Genomic DNA, 20,922 nt, shown 5'->3' with positions numbered 1-20,922 from the left:
CCTCACAAGGGTCGCGGGAGTGCTGGAGCCTATCCCAGCTATCATCGGGCAGGAGGCGGAGTACACCCTGAACTGGTTGCCAGCCAATCGCAGGGCATGAAAAAATACATAATGTTAAAATTGTTAGTGAAATAAATAAATATTTGGAATTATGTTTTGAATTTTGTTTTCTTAAATTTTTAATTTGTAGACAATTTAATACACAGATAACCTTTGTAAACATGTTAAAAATAATATATAATTAAATATTTACAATTATGGAATAAAATAGTTATTTCAGATTTATATTTAAATTTTAAATTAAACAATTAACTTTATTTGTTAATTTATGGAAAATGTAACATGCATTAAAATTTTAACAATGTATATTAAAATTATTTGTAATAGTAAGTAAAAATAGCTTAAACTCATAATTCATGGACAATTTCATACATTGATTCCTATTTAAAATACATATAACATAACAATTGGTTGCAAAATAAATACAATGATTTCAGGTTGTTTTTCAAATTCAATTAATATTTTTACGTTGTTCATTTGTCAACAGTTTTGTACACAACGTTTAAAAATAATATTATCAATAATAATAATAATAGTTTCATATTGTTGCTTTGAAAAGGATACGACCCGAGAAAAAGTTGATGAGGGATGTCCCTATTTTATTGTCTTTTCTATTTGATCTTACATTTTCAAATGTTGCCCCTACTTTGTGTGAATAGATTTGCTTCCAGTTTTGTAATATCAGCTATTGTACAGTGTATTCATATATAAATTGGGAGGTTTGGGGGGAAAACCACAAGTATTTTTTGTCAATGACATGTCAAAGCAACTATGACATTGTACAGAAAAGTCTTGAATGTATCGCTGAGAAAAGTATGTGATATAACGTTCAAATCATAGTGTGCATGTTGTGTACTTGTTGTTGTTGTTTTGTGTGTGTGTGTGTGAGAGAGAGTACTGTTCTGTACTGTACTGTGACACCCCTGTACATCACCACTGGCTTTGATCCATTAATTTTTTTAAATAAATCAACTTGAAAAAATTCTGTAAGATTGCTGTCTTTGTGGAAATATACTTTTAAATCATAATTTATGATATTATTTTTTCATGCTGTGGAAAACCTAACCATTGTATCGCTTTAAATTGGCATATTTGCATTTTTTTGTACATTCATTTTATGTTATATGTTAGTTAATGATATATTTTTTACATCCTAAGAAAAACAACAATAGTAACAATGAGTTTTTTTGTGGGGGGAATAAAATTTTTCTTCACATTCTTTGATTTTTTTTTTTGCCCCCCTGAAAGATAGATTTTTTTGTGTGAAATATAGGGTTTTTTTCTCTGAAAATATAACCTTTTCTCAAAATATAGTGTTTTCTGTAAAAATTCAAGTTTGTTCCCAAAATTGTAAGATGTTCTTCTTTGTATAATAATTCTTCCTTGAAATATGCAGTGTATATATATATATATATATATATATATATATATATATATATACAGTCCCCTCCAAACGTATTGGAAATTCCTTTGTTTGTGTGTGTGTGTGTGTGTTTAGTGTTTCCACTGACTGCGTCCCAAAGTCAAGAGGCCACAATTTGCATTTGTAATTCTTTGAAAACAGCATTTTCAGGTTCACTTGGGTTATATTTGTCTGATATTTACATTTGTTTGATGATCTTAAACATCAAACTGGGAAAACTGTGCAAAAATATATGAAATTGAGAAGTGGGCCAATACTTTGTCACAGCACTGTATATGCATTTTCTTTTCTTAAGCTATTGAAAGGAAAATAAAAATTTTCTGAATGTATTGTAATTTTTTTTTTGTAAAAACTTTCGTTTCCCTCAAATATTTTTTTTCCTGTGGAAAAATTTTTTCTTGAAATGTGTTTTGTTTTTCCCCTCTAACGTATACATGCCACAACTCTGTCCTCTTCTCAAGCACTGAACAAAGAAAACGCCGCAGGTTCTCTTTGTGTCCTCGTGCTTGTTGATCGTCCGGCGAGCATTGAAGGCGAAAACTCCATTAAACAGGCTCACATTTCACACAAAGTTAAGTTCATTTTTGAGTAAATTGCGACGACATCATTCATTTAGTATTCATACGTTTTGTGCCATTTTTGTTTGGTGGTGTGCCGTGAAATGTTTCTGATGTAAGATGGAGGCCTCGGCTCTAAAGGTTGGGAAGCATGGGTGGAAACAAACTGCGTCATGTTTGTGTGTGTGTGTGTGTGTGTGTGTGTGTGTGAGCCACCATCTGTTGCTCCACTTGCTCACGACACTACACTGCATCAGGCTCTTAGCTACAGAGAAGGAAGGAAGGAAGGAAGGAAGGAAGGAAGGAAGGAAGGAAGGAAGGAAGGAAGGAAGGAAAGACAAGGCCTTTTGTTACATATGTGATTACTGCGTCCTCATGCGGACATATAGGGGTACTGCATTCATTCAGCACACCAACACCAGCACCAACCGTGTTCATCATTGGGACCGTAACTTCAAACCCAAATTTGAAACCCTAACCCAAACCCCAAGGCGGTGTTTGACGATTGACAACTGGTTAGCATATGCGCCTCACTGTTCAGCGGTCGAAGGTTCAAATCCGGGTTCCTGCCTGGTTCCTTGTGTGGTGTTTGCATGTTCTCTCCATGTTTTCCTCCAATGTTCCATGTTGAAACCTTACTCCTAACTCGAATCCCTAATTTGAAAGCTTACTTTGAAACACTAAGTCGAAACCCTATTTTGAAACCCTCCTACTATGAAGAAACCCTAATCCAAACTTGAAGCCTGATCCCTAATTTGAAAGCATACCCCACAATTGAAAACCGACTCAAAAGCCTAACCCTGACTCTAGATTGCAACCCTACCCCTAACTTGAAACCCTACTCAGCTAATATGAAACCCTAACCCGACTTCAAGACCCTTATTTAGACCTGAAACACTCATTTGAAGTCCTAACCCTAACTGGAAGCCCTAATTTGAAACCCTAACTGATTTGAGACCCAACCCTAAACCTTTGCCTGAACTTCCACCATAAAGGTGACTGCAGTTGCAAATAAATAATGATGATAATAATAATAATAATAATTATTATTATTATTATTATTACTATATAAGTCTAGGTACAGCAAGTCCAGGTCAAATTTGTAAAGCAATTCCAATAAAAAGTTAGTAGTGGAGGTGTTTGTGGCATTTTGAATGGAAAGCGTGCAGTCATCACTTTGGACGGCGAGGTGCGCTCGCTTTGACGGTTTTGTGTTTTCAGCAGATTCCCTCCAACAACAAAAGTGCGCGCACGCGCGCGCTCCGTCATTGGTCGCGCCGCCAAACGCTCGGCCGCGTTTCCTTTCGGCAAACAAAACTTTCCCGACGCTCGCAGCCACACTCGGTCGGCACGGAAGAATCGCACCGTCTCTCCAGTTTGCTTTTGGGAAGGAAGCCACATAAACAAGGTAGGAAAAATAGGAACGTTTTCCGTTCAGCCTTGACGTGAAATCTTGAGTCTCGACAGGAATTCTCATCTTATTTTCCCCCATTTTATGCTCATAATATTCCAAGTTATTTCATATAACAATCAAACACAGTAGGTAGGGGTTATTTTTCTCGGGAAATAAAATTCTCCCAAAAATTACAAAAATCTGACTATTTCACTGAAATTTAATTTTTTTTTTTACTCAGGAAAAAGATTCGAAATATTCTACTTTTTTTCTCTGCAAAAGAGAACACATTTATTGAATGTAAAAAAAAATCTTGGAATAAGTATTTTTTTTAATCTTCACTCAAAATATTAATTTTATTTTCTCTTAAAATGCTAATTTTAATCAAAATATCCCAGTTTTTGTCTTTTTTGCCGCAAAATACTCACATTTCTGTCTGATTTTTTTCTCAAAATATTAGGATTTCCCTGTTTGAATATTAAAATTTTAATTCTAAATATTCCAATTATTTTACAGAAAATGCGATTTTTTTTCTCAAAATATTAAAAATAGAAAATATATTCAGTTTTTCTATACTTTTTTAAAAAAAATTCTGAGAAAATGTATATTTTTTTTCTTTAACTGTTATTATTATTATTATTATTTATTTTATTTTTTTACATTTCCTTGAATATGCGGTTCATTTCTCATGGGGAAAAAAACATAACTTTTTTCTTGAAATAATGGGGGGGGGGGGGGGAACGCGCTTAAAATATGTTTTTCTTAAATGTCTTTCTTAAATATTAAGCTTATTTCTAAGGGAAAAAATACTTCCATCCATCCATCCATCCATTTTCTGAGCCGCTTATCCTCACTAGGGTCACGGGCGTGCTGGAGCCTATCCCAGCTGGCAGGAGGCGGGGTACACCCTGAACTGGTTGCCAGCCAATCGCAGAAAGAAAAAAAAATAAAGAAAATAAAATACTTAAAAGAAATTCATACAAAAATGCCCCAATTCCTCTTCCTCTCCAAATATTTGTTTTTTTCCCCCCAGAAATAAAACCTTATTTAGCTCAAAATATTCTGATCGCTTTTCTTAAAATATTACAAATCCTTTCCCGGAATTATTATTAGTATTACAATAATTTTTTAGTAATAATTACATCGTTTAAAAATGAAACTAAAATAATGAAAACATGACGCAGTGTATTACTCTAAGATGAATTTCTTTTCGGTGTCTATTTTTTAACGTAAACTGAGCAAATCCTCCCTTTCGTTGCCCGATAAAGGCCAACAATCTACTTACCAGACACCTCATTAGGTACACACGAATACAGGATCTGTTGTACGATGTATTGTGCGCGTGCGTGCGTGTGCGCGCATGTGTGTATCAGTATGTACAGCTTCATGGGAGGCGGCTTGTTCTGCGCCGGAGTGGGCAACATCCTCCTGATCGTCTCCACGGCAACCGACTATTGGATGCAATATCGCCACTCCAGCAGCTACATGCATCAAGGCCTGTGGCGCTACTGCGTGCCCGGCAAGTGCATGACACACACCGACAGCATCGGTAAGACCAAACCTCACACTTACTGCAAATGAAAAGAGGACATCATAGTTATGATAGTCATAAAAGAAAAAAATGCACAAATATTACACGAAAAAACTAACGTTGGAAAGAAATTATTATGACGATACAAAAATATTACAGAAAAAAAAACAAATAAATTAGAATGATTAAAAAAAAAAAAAAAAGCCAAATGTTAGAAAATAACGCTAAAGTTGACGAAAAATATGCTAAACATTTGAAAAAAAATGAGCAAGAAGTATACAAATATCAAAGAAATTATATTAAAATAAAACAAAATTAAAATGTATACAAATATTATTGAAATTACATTAAGATAATAAAAAATATATATTGGATTAAAAAATATGTATATTGGAGAAATAATTCCAAAAATCTTAGCTTTTTTAAATGTATTTATTTATTTAGTTCGTTATTTATTTTTACCCGGAATACTTTCTCCAAAAAAAACAAAAATATTACAAAAATAATAATTAACACATTTTACAATATAATTGAAGGATATAAGATACTACAAAATATTACACACAAAAATACAAAACAATTAGATGAAATTTGCCAAAATATTAGAAACCAATTACTGAGATGAAAATAAAAAATGCTAGAAAATAAAACAAAAATATTAAAGGGGCGAGAAAAAAACACGAGAAAACGTTTGAAATATGTGAGCAAAAAAATGACAACCTATATATATATATATATATATATATATATATATATATATATATAATACAAAAACCTGAGGAAAAATAAAAAGTAGACTGCAGAAAAAAATATCAAGAATATTAGAATATTATGCAAATGTATAAGATACTACAAAATATTATGTAAAATAGACAAATATGAGTTAAAAATTACAAAACGTATTCCCAAAAAATATTAAATCTTAGACAAAAACTTCTACATGAAAAATATACAAATGCTCTATTACAATACAATTTAAAAACATAAGACCAAAATATTACACAAAGAAATTAGAAATTAGACAAACATTAATATTAGAATTATTACACGCAAAAAAAATCTAAATTTGTAGTATGTATCACAAAAAATATCAGAATATAATGCAAATATATACGATACTAAAAACATTTCACAAAATACAAAAATATTAAATGACAATTAAAAAAACATTACTACAATACAAATATGTTACAAAAATTACAAACAAATATGAGATTAAAAATACACAAAAATGAAAAAAATGAAAACTAAAAAATACTACAAAATATTTCACAGAATACAAAGCATGTTTAATTATACAAATATTAGAAAGTTAAAAAAATAATGTTAGTGGGAAAAAAATTGGAATAAAAACATACAAATACTCTAATTGGGTAAATGCAAAAAAGTAAAAATATTGCAAAATATCTTGGAAAGAAATGATAAAAAATGATTAAAGACGTTAAGAAAATAAATTATGAGAGAAATAGAAGAGAAAAATTAGACAAAATAAGACAAAAATAGTTGAAGAAAAGTACAAATATTAGAAAAAAAATCTAATACTGTACAATATATTATATACTACACATTTTCAGACAAAAAAATATAAAATTATAAGTAAAAATAAAATCCATCCTTCCATCAATTTTCTATGTTCATTTGTTCATGTTTTTTGTTATAAAAAACATGAACAAAGGAAATTGTGACGAAAACACGAAATATTAGATGATGAAAATGCAAATGCAGTAATGCAAATGTATAAGTCACTACAAATTATTAGACAAAAATAATATTAGATGGAAAATTTAAAAAAAGATTTAAAAATAAAAATTATCACTGAAATACCAAAATCTTTAAAAAATTAAAACAAAAAAAAACATTTTTAAAAATCTTTAACAAATAAAACAAACAAATACAAACATATGTAACAAACACAAATATGGTAATATATGAATCCAAGAGGAAAGGTCATAAAATATTTAAGCTAAAAAACAAACAATAAACACACACAGACACACACACACACAAAAGAAATTGACCCAGGTTAAAAAATATTAGAAGGCAAAAATAAAAAAATAAAATGATACACAATACACAAATATTAGAAACACATTTAAATATATAAGTGATTATATAAAAGTAAAACAAATAATAGACTGCAAACACACAAATATTAGATGAAAAACAAAATTATTTAGAAAAGAAATGATAGGAGAAATCCCCAAATTGAACACAATGGAGGCTCCAGGTGGGACAAGCCGCAAGAAGATTTTGGAAATTCCACTGAAGATGCGTGAACTTTGTTTCGGTGACAGCCGCAGTTTGCGCTGGCTTGTTCGCTCGGAATTGAGAAGCGCGCTGATGACGGTGTGCAAATGTCGGCAGCGTACTGGGACGCCACGCGGGCCTTCATGATCCTGTCCCTGCTGGCGTGCTTCATCGGCATCGTCATCGGCGTCATGGCCTTCATCCACTACTCATCCTTCGACGGCTTCGACAAGACCTTCGCCGCCGGCATCCTCTTCTTCATTTCCTGTGAGCTCCCTCCCTCCTTCCATCCTCATGCTCCTTTTTTTGTTTTTCCTAACCTGTCCTGATCTGCTGATAGGTCAAGCAGAATGGAGAATCTGCATCCCTTTTATGCCAGAAGAGCTTTACTGTTTTAAACTGCCCCTGTGATTCTTTGCATTATGATGGATATTTGTTAAAAATTTCAGTCGGACAGAAGAACGTTTTTAAAGGCGAGTGACAGAAAGAAAAGTGGAAAAGCTAACTCAAGACAGGACACTAGCTGTAAGAAAGATAAGCAAAATAAATCATTATATGCGTAATACAATGTCACGTTGGATTCGAGTATTGTACAGGGCAGCGGTGCTACACCCTGTGGGGGAAGGACACAACAATATAGGACAGGGACTGGAGGGGAAGCATGCAGGACTGAGGTAGTTGACCCTACTGTGCAACTGGAGTGTAGTGGGAGTGGCTTTGTACATTTTAAACTTCTAGGGAAACGGAGTGCAAGTGATGGGACAGTCGCTCGCTATGTAGGTTTCGTGACGTAAATGACATTTGGCAACTTTTTTCTTCTCAAAGGCTTCATTTTTTTTTTATTGTAAAATGCAACATTTTGTTTAAATCAAAGTTTTCAGTTTTTTGGTGCAAAAACGTTTTTTTTGTTCTCAAACATTTTTTTTTCTGAAAAAAAAAATGATGCACTTTTTCGGAGATATTTTCTCAGAAAAAAAAATGTAATTTTTGGGTACATTATTCTGTTCACAAAAAAACATTCAGATAAAAAATGCAAACCTTTTCTAAAAATATTTTAAAAATTCTCAAACTATTTAGATTTTGTTTTCTGAAGAAACAATTCACTCAAAATATTCACCATTTTCTATGAAAAAAAAGTATTGTAATATATATTGTTTTCTCAAATTATTCTTTTTTCTGGCAAAAATATTTTTTCTGATTTTTTTTTTCCTCTACAATATGTTTTTCTTGAAATATCCTTATCTTTCTCAGAAAATACAAGGATTTTGTTCATCAAAGTATTCATATTTTCATCCATCCATCCATTTTCTGTACCACTGATCCTTACTAGGATCGCGGGCATGCTGGAGCCTACCAGAAGCCCACCATGTTCTTATTTTTTCCACCCAAAGTTTGCAACCCCCTTTTCTATAAATATACAGAATTTTGGTTACTGTAAATTTTTATTCTCAAAATATTCTCTTTTTTTCTGAGAAAAATGCACATTTTTAAGTTGTTGTTTTTTTCTCCGAATTTAAAAAAAAAAAGTATTCTGACTTCACTTTTTCCGATTTTCTGTTTCTCACAGTCTTTTCTGAAAATATCCTGTTTTTCCCCACTAAATACTCACAAAAATGCAACTATTTTCTCAAAACATTCAATCCCCAAAAAATTCACTCGCAAAAATAGAACTTCTCTCTCAAAATATTCAACTATCCCCTCCCCCCCAAAAAAACCCAAACTAAGTTTTTTTTCTAAAAATATTCATTTTCTCCAGCGAAAAAAAAAATGTGAATTTTGTGAGGCATTCGTGCAAAAGATGCGAATGTTTTTTTTGTCTGAAAAAAATGCTGATTCTTTTTTCAGATTACACCTTCATTTTTCTCCCAAAACTTGGTTGCCATAATGTTGCAAATATTTTTCCCCACTTGGTTATATCTGGGTTTCTATTGTACTTGCACAGGTTTCTTCGTGCTGCTGGCCATGGCGGTGTACACGGGCGTGACGGTCAACTACTACGGCAAACGCTACGGGAGCTGGCGCTTCTCCTGGTCCTACATCATGGGTTGGGTGGCGGTGGTGCTCACCTTCTTCTCAGGTCTTCCTCCATCCTCCTCCTCCATCATCATCATCATCATCCTCATCATCATGACACGCCCTTTGATGTGTGCAGGTATCTTCTACATGTGCGCCTACCGCATGCACGAATGCCCCCGGAATTCCAACTCGCGCTGACCTCAACGAGACGCCCGCATGAACTCCAACATCATTTCCTCTTCAAGACTCATGAATATTCATGTGCAAGCGCAATAAATCACTAAGTGCATCTGACTGGTTTCCATGTTGTTCTCTTCAAGAAAAGAGTTCTCTCTGTTTTACAGTCACAAAAAATAATATGACACTGCTTAAACAATAATGACAAATAAGAAGGGAATTCATTTTTCCCTTTCTTCTGTGACAGAAGTGTGACTTTTCTTCCCTGAAAATTTCACTTCATTGTCATATGACAAGTTTTGCTTTATCACATGACTTATTAGAAATAGTTTTTATTCTCAAAAAATATATAATGAGAAAACTTTTCTTTCGATCTTTACTTTATTCTATTGCTTGCTTCTTTTTTTCCAAGTTTCCCCCCCTCTGTAAATAGCTGTAATCCTGTTTTCCTCAGAAATGACTTTTTCTTGATTTTTTTTTTTTGGTAAATACAGTGGGTACGGAAAGTATTCAGACCCCCTTAATATTGTCACTCTTTTTTATATTGCAGCCATTTGCTAAAATCATTTAAGTTCTTTTTTCTTTTCTTTTTTACATTAATGTACACACAGCACCCCATATTGACAGGGGAAAAAAACGGAATTGTTGAAAATGTTGCAGATTTATTAAAAAAGAAAAACTGAAATATCACACAGCCATAAGTATTCAGACCCTTTGCTCAGTATTTAGTAGAAGCACCCTTTTGAGCTAATACAGCCATGAGACTTTTGGGAATGATGCACCAAGTTTTTCACACCTGGATTTGGGGATCCTCTGCCATTCCTCTTTGCAGATCCTCTCCAGTTCTGTCAGGTTGGAAGGTGAACGTTGGTGGGCAGCCATTTTCAGGTCTTTCCAGAGATGCTCAATTGGGTTTAAGTCAGGGCTGTGGCTGGGCCATTCAAAAACAATCACGGAGTTGTTCTGAAGCCCCTGCTTCGGTATTTTAGCTGTGTGCTTAAGGTCATTGTCTTTTTAGAAGGTGAACCTTCGGCCCAGTCTAAGGTTCTAAGCACTCTGGAGAAGGTTTTCATCCAGGATATCCCTGTACTTGGCCGCATTCATCTTTTCTTCGATTGCAACCGGTCTCCCTGTCCCTGCAGCTGAAAAACACCCCCACAGCATGATGCTGCCACCACCATGCTTCATTGTTGGGACTGTATTGGACAGGTGATGAGCAGTGCCTGGTTTTCTCCACACATGCCACTTAGAATTAAGACCAACAATTTCTATCTTGGTCTCATCAGACCAGAGAATCTTATTTCTCTAGGTGTTTTTTTTAGCAAACTCCATGCGGGCTTTCATGTGCCTTGCACTGAAGAGAGGCTTCCGTCGGGCCACTCTGCCATAAAGCCTCGACTGGTGGAGGGCTGCAGTGATGGTTGACTTTCTAGAACTTTCTCCCATTTCCCAACTGCATCTCTTCTTTACCTCTCTCACCAAGGCTCTTGTCCCCCGATTGCTCAGTTTGGCCGGACGGCCAGCTCTAGGAAGGGTTGTGGTCGTCCAAACGTCTTCCATTTAAGGATTATGGAGGCCACTGTGCTCTTAGGAACCTTAAGTGCAGCAGATTTTTTTTTGTAACCTTGGCCAGATCTGTGCCTTGCCACAATTCTGTCTCTGAGCTCTTCAGGCAGTTCCTTTGACCTCATGAATCTCATTTGCTCAGACATGCACTGTGAGCTGTAAGGTCTTATCTTGACAGGTGTGTGGCTTTCCATAATCAAGTCCAATCAGTATAATCAAACACAGCTGGACTCCAATGAAGGTGTAGAACCATCTCGAGGCTGATCAGAAGAATTGGACAGCACAGTTAAATATATGAGTGTCACAGCAGAGGGTCTGAATACTTGTGGCTGTGTGATATTTCAGTTTTTCTTTCTTAATAAATAAGCAAGAATTTCAATAATTAAGTTTTTTTCTGTCAATATGTGGTGCTGTGTGTACATTAATGAGGAAAAAATGAATTTAAATGATTTTAACAAATGGCTGCAATATAATTTAAGGAGTTCTGAAAACTTTCCGTACACACTGTATAGAACAAATATTTCAGGGGCAATTTTTTTTTACAGTATTTATGAAATATTCCAAAAGCTTCTTAAAAAAATTACTCAAATACTGTATTCAGACTTTTCATTCCAAAAAAAATGCTACTTTGGTCTGGAAAGCTTGAGAATGTTAGAACCTTTGATACTCTTAGCTGATGGAACAAAATTGGCTTAGTTGACTTTGAAATTTGTGTGAGAAGACATATGAGTCAATTAAAAAGTAGTCCTCCAAATAATGACTTAAAGGTACCCTTCCATCTACATTTAAAAAAAAATTATAATTATTTCATGTGCTTTTATCGTGTTTCCAAGATAATTTGACTTGGATGTGAACTAATTGCCAGTTTTCAAGCTACTGTAGTTGGGTCTTTTATCAGGGTTCCAATGCAAATTTGAGATTTCACAATGCCATACTTTTTCCAGACCTTCATTTCCAGACTTCTTGGTAAAAAAAAAAAAAAATCTAAATAATTCATATTTGAGTAAATGGAATATATATATATATATATATTCTTAGCCTAATAGCTTGTCATTGTTTAACATTTTCGTAAAATGAGGGGGGAAAAAAATCTAACTAGAAGTCCAGTTGCTTCTAGAATCTACGTATGAATAAAGATTTTTGTTTTTTGCAAGCACACTGGTATTTGTTTTATTAATATTGTGACAGTTAAGTGATGGTTGATGCAGGCCGGCAATGCTGTACTCTTGTCGGTCTTCATTGACTGGACGGTGGCATAAAATTGTCACAGGGTATCATTCAAAACAGTCAAGTGGTCACTTTGTATTTGTCAGTTTTTGTGCCATGTAGTTAAATTGCTTATCCTTCTCATCTGTGAGTTGATTTAAATCTTATAGAGTTAACTCTATGCCACTTGTCTCTTCATTTTCCCCTCAATTCCTCAGTAACATTCCACTCATCAAAGGTGTTGTAATCACCAAATCAACTGAGTAAAGTACTCATTTTAAATTTGATAATTTCTGTCCCTCGGGAGTACTTCACATTTACCAGATAATCTGTCAGGTTGCCACCTCAGAAGCAAAATCTTTTCACCCATGAGCGTGTCCGACTATCTGTAGAATTGGGTTTATGCACTGGCCATCTTGGGGAATGTCAAATTGGTAAAGTACAAATTACTGTACCTCCTGCAATCAACTGCTGTAGGTCGTCTTCCATATCACACCATTGTGGCAGAACCAGGGGGGGCACTTCTCAAGATTGTTACAATGTAGGTTTACCTGGTTAATTTATTGATACAAGTGGCTCTTCCAAATAACCGCATAAAATGTACATTTTAGTAGGTGCTATTTAATTGCATTTTAATGGATTAAAGCATTCATACCATCTAAGTCAATATGTATATCATTTTAGAGCAGTTCCCCTCTGTTCTAATAGCCCCCCCCCCCCCCCCCAAATTCAAGCATGGGTTCTAATGGAACCTTGTCCACATTTCCCTGTCATAATCCTTCATTTACTCTTCAGCCTGATCTTAATTTACTATATTAAAACCCCATTGTGTGTAAAGTGTCAAGCTCTGTACACCAAGTCACCAAACTATAACACACTTTAAAAGGTGTGAGACAACTAGTCAGGTCTCCTTATTTATTCGGACAGGGTGGTGCTTAATGTAAAACTAGCAGGTACCTTTAAATTCAGTTATACTTCTGTTTATTAGCAAAGTGCTCACATTCTGATAAACACTTGAACATGTGAATAGGTTAAGAAAACCACCAAGTTTCTTGCATTAAATCTACTCTGAAATGTACAATTCACCCAAAAGTCTAGTAATTTAAACAGTACATCCTCTAATCTAGGAAATTTGGCAGTAAACAGAGGACAATGACAACTTTTGTGCGATTTTATTAAGGAAAACAAGTTTTGCAGTGAAAAAGACCAAGAATGGAATTAAAAGTGCAACACCAGAGCTGGTTTGTGTGCAAAGAGAGCCCAAAGCCAGTGGAAGTACTTTAAAGCCATGACAGAGAGAGCGAGAACACGTGAAGAGTGTCAGAAGAAGACAGTTAAGGCGTAGAATATCTGTTACAGCGGACTGATTTGGGTTTAGTCCACTTCCTCAATGGTGGGGCCAGAAGAGCCTCCTCCGGGAGCACCACCCGCTCCGGGGAATGCTCCGCCTCCCGGCATCCCTCCCGGCATCCCTCCTGGCATCCCTCCTGGCATTCCACCGGCCCCCTGGTACAGCTTGGTCATGACGGGGTTGCACACCTTCTCCAGCTCCTTCTGCTGGTGGTCAAACTCTTCCTTCTCTGCAGACTGAGTGAGGCAGAAAAAGAAAAAAAAAAAAAGAGCATTGGAAACTACGCTTAAATGTTAACGACAGGACGTCCCGTCTGTACTGCACCTGGTTCTTGTCTAGCCAGCTGATGACCTCATTGCACTTGTCCTAGAATCTTCTGCTTGTCTTCGTCACTGATCTTATCCTTGAGCTTGTCGTCCTCCACAGTGGACTTCATGCTGAAGGCGTAAGACTCCAGGCCGTTCTTGGCGGCCACCTTGTCCCTCTGCACGTCGTCCTCAGCCTTGTACTGCTCCGCCTCGCGCACCATGCGGTCGATGTCATCCTTGCTCAGACGACCTGAGGGCAAAGGTCAACTGTGAAGAAGGGTTCACTCAAATGCAAGGCTTCAGATAGGAATCTTAAGGACATTGAAATGATTGCAATTGGACTGCTCTGGCAGTCTTAAAATGTTTCGCCTCTCATCAGTTCATGCAACAAGGCTAAGTTAGAACACACAGAGTCAAAACTAAACTCCAAGTTGGAGGTAAGGCCCAAACCACATGCAGAGATGCCAGCCTATAAAAATTTACTTCCAGAACAGTCAAAATTTGCATTTCCGCATTTTGTCAACGTTTACGTGAATCAGTCAAACATAAGTTTATACATTATGGCTTCAATATTTGTCATTTTAATGTTTTTATTACATCAAGCTTGTAATGGCAGACATTGTTGCAGCCTGAATCAAAGTACCAGTATATAAGATTTTGATGTTCCATCATCAAAACTGTGTATATGGATTCATTTGCATTTTGCCAATTATTTTCAACCCTGGTAACAAAAAGCAAGTCTATTAAAGAAGATTAATCAGCTCTCAAATGTAGAAAATTAAAACTAAGCACAGAGAACTTTCACCTCTGCGACTTGGCAGCTAAGGTTCGTAAAAAAATAAATTAAAAAAATGCATGCGGAAGTAGGAAAAACTAAGACCCCTTTCCCCTAAATATTGCAACTATATTCTTTAATTGTGGCCTCATCACAATTGTCAAAACCCAACTTTCAAATAGTACTTATCCCCTCTCAACATTGCTGTAGTATCTGTCTAAAATTTTCCAAACATGACATGCCCGGTTTTTGTTTGTGCAGTACGTACCTTTGTCGTTGGTGATGGTGATCTTGTTCTCCTTGCCGGTGCTCTTGTCAGCCGCGCTCACGTTCAAAATGCCATTGGCGTCGATGTCGAAGGTCACCTCAATTTGGGGAACGCCACGGGGGGCCGGGGGGATTCCGGCCAGCTCAAATTTCCCCAGAATGTTGTTGTCTCTGGTCATGGCCCTTTCGCCCTCGAAGACCTGCAGGTGTCAGTCAGTCTATTATTTCATTCATCACGCAAGGTTGCGAGGGAGCTGGCGGCCGCAGGTTGTACCTGGATGAGCACGCCGGGCTGGTTGTCAGAGTAGGTGGTGAACACCTGCATCTGCTTGGTGGGAATGGTCGTGTTCCTCTTGATGAGCGCAGTCATGACGCCGCCGGCCGTCTCGATGCCCAGAGACAAGGGGGTCACGTCAAGCAGCAGCAGGTCCTGAACATTCTCAGACTTGTCGCCAGACAGAATGGCAGCCTGCACAGCTAAAACAAACAAAACTTTGATTACACTTGGGTCTACTCTGCTCAAACATACTGGACCCGCCCAAAGTCCAGCCAATATTTAATGGAAAAACTATGTGGTACAAAACAGTTAAGAGGTTGAACTGTGTCAACAAGAGAATCTGGCAATTTGGTTTTCAAATGTGCACTATACCTGCGCCATATGCCACAGCTTCGTCGGGATTGATGCTCTTGTTCAGTTCCTTCCCGTTGAAGAAGTCCTGCAGCAGTTTCTGGATCCTGGGAATACGAGTAGAGCCTCCCACCAGGACGATTTCGTGGATGGCAGACTTGTCCAGCTTGGCGTCCCGCAGCGCCTTCTCCACGGGCTCCAGGGTGCCGCGGAACAGGTCCCCGTTGAGCTCCTCGAAGCGGGCCCTGGTGACTGAGGTGTAGAAGTCGACACCCTCGTACAGAGAGTCGATCTCTATGCTGGCCTGCGTGCTGGAGGACAATGTGCGCTTGGCCCTCTCGCACGCCGTGCGCAGACGCCGCACCGCGCGCTTGTTGTCGCTGATGTCCTTCTTGTGTTTGCGCTTGAACTCTGCGATGAAGTGGTTGACCATGCGGTTGTCGAAGTCCTCGCCGCCCAGGTGAGTGTCGCCCGCCGTCGACTTGACCTCGAAGATGCCGTCCTCTATGGCCAAGATAGACACATCAAAGGTGCCACCGCCCAAGTCAAAGATGAGGACGTTTCTTTCCGTGCCGACCTGTGGTCGGAAATGCGTGCACCATCTGTGTTAGTCTTGACTCAAACTGCTACTTAGTTGAGCTTAGTGGACATCTTACCTTCTTGTCTAGGCCGTATGCGATGGCTGCAGCGGTGGGTTCGTTGATGATGCGAAGGACGTTGAGCCCGGAGATTGTTCCGGCATCTTTTGTGGCCTGACGCTGAGAGTCGTTGAAGTAGGCCGGCACAGTCACCACGGCGCTGGTTACGGGCTGAGATGAGCACAACGCAAAAGTCACAACTGTGCTGCAGGGAAAAGGTCAAGACACCTACCATGTACAACTTGACCCATTTGGGACCAGCTGTTATCAGGATTTTTTTTCCTCACTAGCATCACATTTTTCCAATTTTTTTTGCAAAGACCAGTCAAATGCTTTCAGGGCTGCCACATGAGTTTGCTCTGACTTTTTTGATACACTCATTCCAAACATGGACCAGTCTCAAGGGGCTGTAGAGGTTCTGGTAGCAGTATTGGGAATAGTTTGGTAGTAGTTTAACATTTTTACTGTGAGTTGAGTCAACATTATCACCTATCACCAGTTAGCCGCACTGTCTTTCATTATTGAAGGTAGGGTTTTATTTTATATTGGATCTTTGTGCTAGCACCTAAACATGGGCAGAGCCAATGGTTGGCAAGGGGTAGTCACAGCCACAAAGTGATTTTCAGGACACCTGCTGGCCACCACACAGAAAAATCCCTAGCCCCACCACCGCACCTACATTTTTCAACTTGAGGTGCCACGATGGAAAACGCCCACCTTACAACGTTCCGTCCTCATGCCATCTCAGCACGTACACCGAATGGGTTTGTTGACTGTGCGTTGTGCTCTGCCAACTACACCGTGATAAGGCCTTTAGACTCCAAGTAGCTAGATGCTAAATGAGTCATTTTTTCCAAAGGGTAACATTTTACAATCCGTTACATGAACTTCAGGGAGCTCCTGAAACTTAGCTCTCACTTACATTTTTATGCTCACCATCCTCATCTGTACCCTGTGAAAGAGGTTTTTCCTAAGGCAGGGAACGGGTGTCTAGCAGGAGAAACCTCCTTGGCGCAAAGACACTCCAAAACTTTTGTTCCTCAATAAAGATGCATAAATGAACACATTTTTAGTCTTATTTTGTATGATTGAACACTTTAGTTAACAAAATTCCATACATTTTTTTTTTACTGAATTCCATTACAAATTTGCTATATTTTACACCAACTCATTTTAGCATTTACACAAGTTTAAGCAAAATTTAAACTTAAAAAAGAAGCAAAAAAATGGAGTAGATGAAATTATATGAGGTCATATGTTAAGGACGAGCGATTAAATATTTCACAGTTTGCAGCATGTAAGCTTTTCCATCTTATTTTCAGTTTGTTTACCTGCAATGATTTTAGGACTACTGCGGGGGTCCCTATTGAGTGACTGTTGGATTTATTTTACCAAACATTATAATGAATAAACACAAAAGGAATGAAGACTCTGGTCTTTTTACTCATGAGGAGGGCGCATGGGAGATTGTTCCGGTTACAGCCTCTCAACACGCTCTAAACAATCTCTTTCGTCGCTTCTGCATTTATTTGAAAATAGGGAGGTTTCTAAGTTTACAAGACAACACACAAAGGGGAAGGTTTCAAGGTGAAAACATGGCACCAACACCTGCCACGTCCCGCCCACGTCCTTCTCTCAGATGATTCCTGCTGAGTCATCTTGAAGGAGAGACATCTTCCTTTCTAAAAATTGTCCATAATACTAATGCAAGCTAAGCAAATAAATGATAACTTCTACAATATATCCAACAGTGACCGACGGTCAATACAGTGCCGACAGTTTGTGTAGTGTCAATACAGTCCTTGAGGTATCATCCCTTCACTAGTGTATTCCATTACTAAACACTATCCGCGTTTGTCAACTGGCTAACTGCTAAACATTTGTCAACTGTAGCGCTTAATGTTTGGACGTTTTTATGGCACATTTATTGTGGAGTAAATTCATAAGGTAAGGATCGACTGTAAATGCGGTTAACTTTTTTCCAATGGCAACGTTGTCTTTCGTAAAGAAATAGAAAATGTGTTGGACCTAAACAAAGCATGTGCAGACGTACCTTGCCAAGGTATGCCTCTGCAATCTCCTTCATTTTAAGGAGCACCATGGATGAGATCTCCTCAGGGAAGAAGGTCTTTGACTCGCCCTTGTACTCCACCTTTACCTTGGGGCGGGTGTTATCATCGATGACAGTGAAGGGCCAGTGCTTCATGTCCGACTGAACCACACCATCATTAAAGTGCCGGCCAATGAGACGCTTGGCATCTGAGGGGGGCAAAATAAAAAAAACAGCATTATTATATAGAACAGGAGGGGGAAAGACCATGTTCATCAAGTGTTCTGTACCAAATACTGTGTTGGTGGGGTTCAGGGCAACTTGGTTTTTTGCTGCATCACCAATCAGCCTCTCTGTGTCTGTAAAGGCAACGTAGCTAGGCGTGGTCCTGTTGCCCTGGTCGTTGGCAATGATCTCCACTTTACCATGCTGGAACACTCCTACACAGGAGTAGGTGGTGCCCAGATCAATACCGACTGCGGGTGCTTTGGCCATGGCTTCTGAGAAGATGAAGGTGAGAAAACAGCTATGTCATAATAAAGTAAAAGGATGTTCTATTGAACCGCTTACCATCGAACAAGAACCATTCCAGTTTCACTTTCAGAGGGTTTGACATGATGCAGATCAAATGCTGCCCGCACCCTTGGCCTAAACATTGCAATGCGTGGTCAAGAGGCCATTATTAGCAAATGAGAAGTGGAAACAAAATGTCCACGGCACCTGTTTTCAAGCGTTGCCACTTCTGGCTGTCCCTTGTGGCAACTGTAATCAGTATGGACGAGGCAGGCAGTCTTGAAAGCAGGTTTGAATGCTGCCAATGTGGTCAAAACTAGAAATGCACCTTTTAATACACCTGTATGAGGTTAGCAAATATGCAAACCATGAAACAGGAAGTTGGCAAATGATTCATCTTCCCCTACAGTGATTACCAAACTAAAAAAACAGCACAATGTACCCTATAGATCAGGGGTGGTCAAAGTCCAGTTCATAGGGCCACCCCTTGCTTTGCTTCAGCCTTCTGATTGTTATTTAAATTTACAACAAATTTCATCAACAATGTACAGTTTAAAAATTATAATTGCGTGTTATACAAAAATGTTAGTTTATTACAACCAAATTGTGAAAACAAAACCTTAAAATTTAACTTGTTTAACCTCATTTACTAATGACTTGACTCTTCTGTACAAACGTTTGCAATATATTAAAATTAATTGATATTAAGACCTCATTTTGGCAAGACACAAGATTACCTTTCCCTTAATTTCCCCTCACACGAGATTAAAAACTGACGGCACTAGAGCCTCACAGTCCATTTTTATTGAACTGTAGAATTTAGTGCATCTGTCTTACTTCAACTTACTAGTTCCATCAAGACACGTTTCCCAAATGGCGACTGAATGGTGGCCAAGTGCGCGTATCCCCCCCCTCCTCCTCCTCTTCGTGACCAACACCCTCAAGTCGTTTGCAGGGTGTGGCTCCTCACTTTCCTCAGGCCAACAACTTTCTGGAGCAGTCATTTCCGTTGCGCAACATTGTTACATTAAATAAAAAGGGTCGACATAACGTCCTTCGGGAAATATTAGCCACAGACTGATATTACGTACGTCAAAGTTGATATAAGCGATAGAACCGTAGGCACAACGAGTATCAGTTGGACATTTCACGGTTTGCCGCGTTGAGGATTCAAAATAAATAATCAAAAGACAATTGGTTGCGGAACATACAATTGCTCACCTTTGGAAGAATGACCATATTAGTGTACAACACGTTCCAAAAGTAATTTCATCGTGTGGTCAGTTGCCACGCCTTAAGACAAATCACCAAAAGGTATTCGAAAGTCATTTGTCCGGCCAACACATCATTTTCAAACCGAAAATGCCATTTGTCCGACCAACTCAGACATTTCACACTGAAAATGCCATTTTGTCCCCACCCCACGTGGCCGGCCATTTTAACTTCCGTAATGTCGGCTCATTCCCTTTTAAACATTCATCGACTCACAAGCTAGTGGAGTAAAGACAAAAAAAAAGTCACACTAATATGGTTGTACTCACCTCTTTTTAAGGTGTCGTTGTACTTTGAGGCCTCTGCGGTGATGTTGGCCCGGTCCACTCACGAACCGGCGACGTGCAGTATGAAGACGATAAAAAGAAAAGACTGGCTTCGTCCGCTTCCTTTAAGGCCACCATAGAAGGCTCCAGAAGGAGAGGCGGGGCTACGGACACCCACGCAGCAATCGATGGTCCAATGGGAAAAAGCAGTTAGATGTTGCTACCAGAAAAAGGGAAGATATTTGGCATGGGTGGCTTTTATTGGTTTAAAATTACCCGCCCATCGAGCAACGTCTTGAATAATAATGTCGTCACAGCCCCGTTGTTATACAACGATGGAAAACTACTAATACAGCAGAGGATGACATATTGTTTCACTTCAATGACTATCCATCTGCTAAATTCTACCAAAGATAATTTTTTAATCATATTATTGGCTAAATGGCCTATACACAAATGTTGATATACAAATGGAAAACCACTTGCGTTTTTGAAAATAAAGTCAATAGTATATTAGGACCATAAGACACAAAGGCAGCGGAACCGGGTGGGGAACTAGGGGCACGTGGCCCCCACTTTTGACATATGTGCCCCTGTTTGTGTGTGATATGCCCATTTTCAGGAATGGAAAATTTTGATGGGGGAGCACTTGATAGAGAGAGGGGGGGAGACACACAC

At 38.1% G+C, this 20,922-nt stretch overlaps 2 protein-coding genes across 2 annotated transcripts; one reads left to right on the top strand and one right to left on the bottom strand.

The window, feature by feature from the left end:
- The first annotated feature begins 3,361 nt into the window (after positions 1-3,361).
- lim2.3 (lens intrinsic membrane protein 2.3) lies at positions 3,362-16,081 on the top strand. Its single transcript, XM_061681641.1, has 6 exons — positions 3,362-3,448; positions 4,807-4,982; positions 7,329-7,478; positions 9,154-9,288; positions 9,364-9,399; positions 15,708-16,081. The coding sequence occupies exons 2-6, from the start codon at positions 4,808-4,810 to the stop codon at positions 15,731-15,733; spliced, it is 522 nt and encodes a 173-aa protein (XP_061537625.1). The 5' UTR covers positions 3,362-3,448; position 4,807; the 3' UTR covers positions 15,734-16,081.
- Positions 13,333-20,367, bottom strand: hspa8b (heat shock protein family A (Hsp70) member 8b). The gene is given in 10 exon segments (XM_061681640.1): positions 13,333-13,763; positions 13,852-13,893; positions 13,895-14,085; positions 14,879-15,077; positions 15,152-15,354; positions 15,527-16,082; positions 16,162-16,314; positions 18,197-18,402; positions 18,484-18,693; positions 20,248-20,367. Coding segments are annotated over 9 exon segments (1,968 nt in total). The 5' UTR covers positions 18,689-18,693; positions 20,248-20,367; the 3' UTR covers positions 13,333-13,550.
- Positions 20,368-20,922: the final 555 nt, after the last annotated feature.

Source organism: Phycodurus eques, chromosome 7 (genome assembly GCF_024500275.1).
Source record: "Phycodurus eques isolate BA_2022a chromosome 7, UOR_Pequ_1.1, whole genome shotgun sequence".
In the NCBI taxonomy this organism is placed as follows: domain Eukaryota; kingdom Metazoa; phylum Chordata; class Actinopteri; order Syngnathiformes; family Syngnathidae; genus Phycodurus; species Phycodurus eques.
Note: the sequence above shows the minus strand (reverse complement) of the source record. Positions and strands in the feature narration are given on the sequence as shown.

Excerpts from the sequence above, each read along its gene's own strand:
- lim2.3 (XM_061681641.1), top strand. The coding sequence starts at position 4,808 with ATGTACAGCTTCATGGGAGGCGGCTTGTTCTGCGCCGGAGTGGGCAAC. Across the intron at positions 4,983-7,328 it reads GACACACACCGACAGCATCG|CGTACTGGGACGCCACGCGG; the intron begins GTAAGACCAAAC and ends AAATGTCGGCAG. Across the intron at positions 7,479-9,153 it reads CATCCTCTTCTTCATTTCCT|GTTTCTTCGTGCTGCTGGCC; the intron begins GTGAGCTCCCTC and ends GTACTTGCACAG.